Source organism: Triticum aestivum, chromosome 6B (assembly GCF_018294505.1).
Source record: "Triticum aestivum cultivar Chinese Spring chromosome 6B, IWGSC CS RefSeq v2.1, whole genome shotgun sequence".
Taxonomy (NCBI): Eukaryota; Viridiplantae; Streptophyta; class Magnoliopsida; order Poales; family Poaceae; genus Triticum; species Triticum aestivum.
Genome location: NC_057810.1, coordinates 664,305,740 through 664,313,811, shown reverse-complemented (window position 1 = coordinate 664,313,811; position 8,072 = coordinate 664,305,740). Strand labels below are relative to the sequence as shown.

At 57.8% G+C, this 8,072-nt stretch overlaps 1 protein-coding gene across 2 annotated transcripts in view; it reads left to right on the top strand.

Annotated features, from left to right (window-relative positions):
* The window catches only part of LOC123138872 (protein FLX-like 1), a 4,434-nt gene extending 3,609 nt beyond the window's left edge, over positions 1-825 (top strand). For both annotated transcript variants that reach the window (XM_044558726.1, XM_044558725.1), the window contains one exon: positions 133-825. In XM_044558726.1, coding sequence (XP_044414661.1) covers positions 133-591 — 459 coding nt within the window. In that variant the 3' untranslated portion in view covers positions 592-825. The remainder of the gene's footprint in view (positions 1-132) is intronic.
* Positions 826-8,072: the final 7,247 nt, after the last annotated feature.

The following is an 8,072-nucleotide window of genomic DNA, read 5'->3' as shown; positions in this document are numbered from 1 at the left end:
CCTCCACAGCCTGGGACAGGACAAGCTGCAGCGGCTTCAGCAGCCACAAATCCATATGCAAGTGCATATACCAGTCACCCCTCCGCATATCAGCAAGGAACTTCCCAAGCCGCGGCATACCAGCAGGGAACTGCCCAAGCCGCAGCATACCAGCAAGGAACCCCCCAAGCCGCGGCATACCAGCAAGGAGCCCCCCAAGCCGGAGCATATCAGCAAGGAGCCCCCCAAGCTGGAGCGTATCAGCAAGGAGCCCCCCAAGCTGGAGCGTATCAACAAGGGACATATGGTTACCCAACAGCCTATGATTCTGCCACCGCTTATCAGCTGCATGCTAATGCATATGCTAGCTATTCTGGCTATCCAGTTGCAGGCTATGCACAACCCAGCTATCCTGGCACGTACGCTGCACCTCAGCAGCACCCAGTAGCCAGTGGCGTGGCTACTGATACCACAAGCGCGTACGGTGCCGCTGGCAGCACGGGATATCCTGCCGCACCAGTTCAGGCAAGCAGCGGGACTAATGCGGGGCAAGCGGCGCCACCAGCTCCTTATCCTGCAACATATGACCCAACCAAAGCAGCCCAGAGGTGAAATCCGGGGTTGTAACCTGAAGATGGCCTGTGTGCCTGCAAATTTTATCAGAAATTTCTCAGGCCTCTTATTTCCTTCATGTACATTCATTCACTCCCTGTAGCTTTATGCACACCATGGAGCTGCTGAGAGTCGCAGTTTATGGTCTGAGTCTTGAATTGATTTGTATCTCTTGTTTTGCTGGATGGTTGAATTGATAGGTGCAGCTGTTGGTTAATATCAGGGATGTTAGAATTACTCTTGCTGTTTTGAAATCGCGTGAAGCTTAGCTGTGGTGTTGAGACTTTTTACCCTAGCTTCCCTTGGCACCAGTACAGAAGAATAATTTCTCTCTTGCTATTCCTAGCACGGGAATGCACGGTACTCGTTTCAGCTTTCTGTGAAGAGGTTAACCTCAATAGCTGAGGCCAAGCCAAACAGTCCAGTCCACTTTTAAATTTACATCTTGCACATAACATGTGAAACGGCAATTATAACAGAAAATAAAGCTAAAGTTAAAGGGTGGGCGGAGAAGATTCTCTTTGGCGCATGAAAGGAAAAAGCAGTGAGAAAATTCCATGTTTCGCCCCTGAACTCTTTGGCACATACGATTTGGTCCCGCAACTCAAGAAACACTACAATACGGTCCCTATATATGTGAACACATAACATTTTACGGTCTCTATACGTAACACTGTATGGTCCCTCGTTTTGTTGTCGCCATGTGGTGCTGCTTTTTTGCGGATAGCCCCCTCGCCTTCTGCAGAAACAACCCACGCTTCTCCGGCCCACTCGTCCTGCCCTGTCGTTGAGGGGGCCCACTTGTCGGCCTCCCGCGACGCGTCGTCGTGGAATCTAGTGAGAACCCATTTAAACATGCATACATGCGGTTCACGAGAGTTCCCGACGTACCATGTGGGCGGCCGCTCGGAAAATGTAAGACGCTTCGCGCCGGCCCCGATGCGGCAGCACGAGAGGTCAGCCTTCCCATTAATGGCGGTATTAAGTCGCCCACAAGCTCCCTTCCCCGACGCGCATCTCTCCTCATCGCACTCCTCTGCCGGCGCTGTTCTCTGCCTCCACAAAGCCCACTCGCCGCCAAGTCCACTTCCCTCTCCCCCCTCTCTCTCGCGCGCCAGAAGCAGACGCGGGGGCGGTGTCGCACCCGCCGACTCATGGTCCACCAACCTTAGCTAGCCGGAGACCATGGAGATCTACTGGTTCGGCATATTGGTGCCGCTGTCTCACACTTGGCGGCGGGTGACATGTCACCCGACGGCTACACGACGCCTGGCCTCGATGCCACCCACGAGGAATTGCGCATCCACCCCGGCGGTCGTTGGAACATGGTAGAACGCCACCGCTTCTGGAGGGGTCGCGATTTCTACGCCGTCCTCCGCGCATACCGCCGCTGGAAACCACCTTCGTGCCAACGCCCGCACCGAAAAAACATGGGGATAAAAAAAGTTCACCTGGTTCATGCTCCGGCTCCAACCGCGAAAAAGGCTGTCGGGGTGGCGAGCACATCTCCGGCGACGGCCTGCCGCTCTCGACGGTGCCAAAAGAGCTCGAAAGCCGACGACAGCAGCATTGGACCTAGCCGAGGAGGCCACGAAGAAGAACAAGTAAAAGTCGACTCCGGCGCCCAGTCCACGGCCGATTGACACGTGCAACGTCTCTGGCGACACCTATGGGGACTGCTCCGGCGCGTCCGACGGCAGCAACCGGCAAGAAAGGTCCGGCTGCCGAGTGCTCGATGAAATGCCAACAAGGTAAATAAAAACATCTTCAACATTTCGCCTGCTAGTGATTGTTGGTCGCCGATGGTGATGTAGTTCGGTTGTTTTGTTGTCGTAATGCGGAGATGAACACGGCCGGATTCTTAGCGTCTTTGGAGTGCTTGGACACAGTGAGACTTGATGAGCTCAACTATGTTACATTTGGCATCATTTGGAGGCGGCCCAAGACATGGAGCAAGAGAAGGTGACTGAAGAAGAGGTGGTGGTCGAGGAAGAGGAGGAGGCCGATGAGGAGGTGGGTGATGAAGAGGAGGTTGTGGAGTGAATAAAGGAAGCACGCGACCGTCAAGGTCACACACGGCCAACTACAATGCAAAAGAAGATGTTACCCTTTGCGATGCTTGGATGAACATCTCCGTGGATGCAACGATTGGAACGGATCAAACCAAGACTATATTTTAGGAGAGAATTATGGACTACTACTACAACTCCGTAGAGGTGCAATCAAACCGTACGCAAGGTTCTCTTGGGCATCATTGAAGCACCATTCCTGACCAATGCAACTGATGGTCCAGGTGCAACAACCAAGTGAATCATGCACCACCGACCGGTGTCCAAGTGGCGGAGTATGACCCCTACATCCAAGAACTATTCAAGCATTGTCGGAGTAATGGGCCACGGGTAGGCAAACCCGAGCCCCAGAACCTTTCAAAACATCAGGGCATACTGCGCCCCTCAAGACCCCACGATGAAGAGCCGCCTCCTGGGAGTCGGCAGCAACTGTCCCTCACGGCTGAGTCCCAGGGACGGCTTCGAGATAAGCCGACTCTCAGGTGCCGGCTTCCAGATGAGCCGACTCTTAGCTGACGACTTTCAGAGAAGCCGGCTGTGGGAGTCATCCCGCGACTCCAACCACCTCCTTCCTTCGCCACGATGGACGGGGCGGAGTACGGTCACATCGTGGCCGTCTCTACCCCGCTTACGAGGGGCTGGCATGGCTACAGTGCGCCGTATCGCTGGAGATCTCCATCGTGGCGCGGCACTGTTGCCATGCCTGCCCTGACCTCAGCCCCCGTGGGCGGCGCACTGTGCCCACGACGGCCTACCTGTACGGCCCAGAGACGGCGGGACCCGTCCGTCAGCGGGTGTACCGAAGGCGGCGAGGGCGCCACAAAGACGGCCCCATAGGAGTCGGCCCCCTGGAGTCGGCCGACCCCTCCCACGGGCCCCGCACGCCATTAACCAGACAAGACAGGGAATGGTGACAGTGATCGCCTGCCAGACGGCGGCACTGTTGCCATGACCCCATGACCAAGCCCGCGTCATCAGAAGCACAACTACAGTACCAGGCCTGTCGGCGGGGCCCGCCAGACGGTGGGCCCCAGCAGTTGGCGGAGAAGACGGCGGCCTGAGAGACAGACGGCTGGGACCCGCGCCCAGCTGGATTACCATTGTATCCCCGGGGCACCCATGCAAGGGAGAGAGCCTCTTTAGCATTAGACCCGATCACATAGGAAGGAGGGAACTAGCCTTGCCCTCTCCTACCTCCAGAAATAGCTCCAGGAGCACCGTTGTATTCACTTTGCCATAGTGATCATGCGGAGACCCCGCAGAGCAGCAGTAGGGGTGTTATCTCCTCGGAGGGCCCTGAAGCTGGGTAAGATCTGCCGGTGTGCATGTCTTCGCCTCATCCCGCTTCCGGGCACCGGCGACGTTCTACTCGCTCCCACCATGATAAGCCATCCTTTGGCATATGTCGCACCCAACCCCCGACATTTGGCGCCCACCATGGGGCGAGGTGCACCGTCGTCCGGAGACCTGCTCTGGACGGGAACCTTTTTCCTCCCTGGCGAGCACAACCAGCCCGGCACGCCAGATGGAGTCTGCGCCGACGCGCTGCACGGTGCTGAGATCGCCTGCGCGGCCAGCTGCCTCGCCGAGCTTATCGGCGAGGTTCGCCTCTCTGATGAGCCTGCGTCCGACGCAGGCACGAGCGGCCCCCAGAGCCTCCTCGCGGGTCTTCTCGACCAACTCCACGTCGCCGGCGAGCCTGCCATGGACCTGGAGTTCATAGGATCCACCGACCCGATGCTGGTCGACTTCGACACCGCGTCGCTCGACGCGTTCCCCACCAACATGGTGGTTTACGACGAGCCGCTCCCTTGCGCGGAGAGCGGCGGAAGCACCGTCACGGTGATCCTCGTCATCGATCACGGCGAGCGTTCCGGCGAAGGAGCTCATGATCCACTCGACGCGGCCCTACAAGACCTGACCACGCCTATTCCGGGAGACGCGGACGCTGAGACGCTGGAGGCGCGCCGCCTCCAGCTCGTCGAGGGCGCGAAGAAGCTGGCAAGCATGAGACGCTTGTCAGAAGCCTACCAGCGCGAGATGGATCGCGCTGTGGGCGGCTCGCCGGCTCCAACTGGGCCTAGCCGCCTAGGCGCGGTCCGGCAGCGTGGCGCGGCCATCGCCAGCCTGTTCGGGGCCAATCGCCCTGTGTACGCCACGCCTGCGGAGAACATCTGCGCTGCCCAGGCGGCGGCGGATGAGCTGGACAACTTCGAAGGTGAAGAGCGCCGCCTGATGACGGAGCGAGTTCAGCAGCTCCTTGACGCGGCTGCCGCGTAGAACGAAGTCGGCTGCCGCACGGAGGCGCCGCAGCGACAAAACGATGACTTGCCTCCCCGCCGAGATCAAGGCGCGACGTCTCGGACACCAACATGCGGTGTCCGCGGAAGAAAAGACAAGGATCCGGCTGTCAGCCACAGTCGGACTCACATCACCATCGAGCGCGACCAAGACGGCCGCCCCAAAGCGGTAGAACGGCGGGACGACTATTTGCCTCCTCCTCCTCGCAAAGAAAGACGAGTCTCCCCGCCACCCGTTGAGCATTCGACTCTCGATGACCGCCTTGGCCGCCGAGAGGGAGTCGGGGAAAATGACGCCCGCCATCGGATCGACCGACTCCACCGATCCCTGGCGCTGGAAGAAGAAGACGAGTTGGGTCCTCCCTGTTTCGGGCCCCGCATCCGAGATGAGCCCTTCCCCAAAGGGTTCACGCTCCCCTGAGATACACCCAAGTACACCGGCTCCGTGAAGCCGGAGGATTGGCTAGTTGACTACTCTACGGCCGTCAACATAGCAAACGACAACAAGCGTGTTGCCGTGAAGTATGTTCCGCTCATGCTCCAGGGCACGGCCCGGACATGGTTGAACAGCCTGAAGCCCCACAGCATCAACAGTTGGGTCGACTTCATCGAAGCCTTCGTCCACAACTTCACGAGCACGTACAAGTGGCCTCCCAAGCCTCGCCAACTCTCCTTGTGCGTGCAAGGCCCCAACGAGTCGACTCGCGACTACCTCACGCACTGGGCCGAGCTTCGGAACTCCTGCGAGGGCGTGCATGAGGTGCAGGCTATCGAGTACTTCACTGCCGGGTGCAGAGAAGGCACCCTCCTCAAGCACAAGCTCCTCTGCGACGAGCCAGAAACCCTCGACGAGCTGCTGATCATAGCAGACAAATACGCCACAGCCGACTCCTCGATGAAGGCGGAGATTCAAGTTAGTGCGACTGGGAAAGTCGCCCCTCAGGCTCCCAGAACTCCGTCTGGGGACGCCAGCCGACAACAACAGCAGAACGACCACAAGCGCAAAGCCTCGCAGCCGGCTTCTAGCAGCCGGCAAGTTGCGACAGTCGAAGACCAACAGCCGGAGGAGCAGCCTCCGGCGAAGCAACAGAAAGGCGGCAAGTCCAACTGGTTGCCGGCCTTCTCCTACGAGCAAACCCTAGATGGCCCCTGCAAGTTCCACAGCGGCACGAAGCCGTCGAACCACACTACCCGGAAATGCCACTGGCTCACCAGAATCGCCAAGGGAGATGGCCTACTCCCTCCCCCACCTGCCGGGCCGCCGCCTCCACCGCCGCCTCAGCAGCCGCCTGTCAGGCCAGTCGGCGCAATACAAGACGAGTACCCAGAAGAGCACGGAGCCTATGTGGTGTTCACCAGTGTGGCTGACGATCGACGCAGCAGGCGGCAGCAGCAGCAAGAGGTGAATGCAGTCGCGTCAAGCAATCCAGAGTTCATGCACTGGTCCGAGAAGCCTATCAGTTGGAGCAGAGCAGATCACCTAGAGGTGATGCCGAATCCGGGCTCCTATGCCCTGGTCTTAGGCGCCACACTCACCACAGATAGGCGGGCCGCTCGTTTCTCGCGAGTGCTGATAGACGGAGGTAGGAGTATCAACATCCTGTACAAGAATACCATGGAGAAGTTAGGAATCAAGCAAAGACAGCTTCAGAGCAGCCGGACTGTGTTCCACGGCATTGTTCCTGGCCTTTCCTGCTCGCCAATCGGCAAGATCCTGATAGACGTCCTCTTTGGGGACAAAGATCATTTCCACCGAGAGCCAGTTTGGTTTGAAGTGGTGGACCTCGAAAGCCCGTACCATGCGTTGCTTGGCCGACCTGCTTTGGCCAAGTTCATGGCGGTCCCCCACTACGCCTACCTCAAGATGAAGATGCCGAGTTCCAAGGGAATTCTAACCGTGGCCGGCGACTACAGAAAGTCGTCCGCTTGCGCGGCTGAAAGCAGTCGGCTGGCCGAGTCCTTGGTGATCGCGACTGAGAAGCGACTTCTTGATCGGTTTGTGGCGATGGCCGGCAAGCAGCCCGAGATGTCGCCCGACCCCAAGGAGTCGGAAGCAGAAGGATCATTCAAGCCGGCCAGAGAAACGAAGAAGATACCCTTGGACCCGGAGCACCCAGAGAGGTACGCTGTCATGGGTACAAACCTTGACAGCAAATAGGAAGGTGAGCTCGTCGATTTCCTCCGTGAGAATCGAGACATCTTCGCATGGTCCCCTAAAGACATGCCAGGTGTACCGACAAAATTCGCCGAGCACAAGCTACATGTCCGGTCCAATGTGAAGCCCGTCAGGCAGCCCTTGCGCCGCCTGTCAGAAGAGAAGAGAAGAGTTGTTGGAGAAGAGATAGCCCGGCTCCTGGCAGCCGGCTTCATTATGGAAGTATTTTTCCCAGAATGGTTAGCAAACCGAGTCCTGGTGCTGAAGAAGAACAAGCAGTGGCGGATGTGTATCGACTACACGAGCCTCAATAAAGCCTGTCCCAAGGACCCATTCGCTCTGCCAAGGATTGATCAGGTGATAGACTCCATAGCCGGATGCGAGCTGTTGAGTTTCTTAGATGCATATTCTGGATATCACCAGATCAAGCTGAACCCGGCTGACAGACTGAAGACTACCTTCATCACGCCGTTTGGAGCCTTCTGCTACCTGACCATGACGTTCGGCTTGAGGAATGCTGGCGCCACCTTTCAGCGTTGCATGCAGAAGTGCCTCCTCAAGCAACTCGGTAGAAACGCCCACGTCTACATAGACGATGTGGTGGTGAAGACGGAGAAGCGTGGAACATTGCTGGAAGACCTCAAAGAAACCTTTGAGAATCTGCGCCGATTCCAGATCAAGCTCAACCCTGAGAAATGCGTCTTTGGAGTACCAGCCGGCCAACTCCTTGGCTTCCTGGTCTCTGAACGCGGCATAGAGTCAACCCTGTGAAGATCAAGGCCATCGAGAGGATGGAGGTACCCCGCCGATTGCTAGATGTGCAAAAATTCACCGGCTGCTTGGCGTCCATCAGTCGTTTCCTCAGTTGGCTGGGCGAGAAGGCTCTCCCTTTGTACCAACTCATGAAGAAGACTACCTTCTTTGAGTGGAACCCCAAGGCGGACGAAGCTTTTCTCT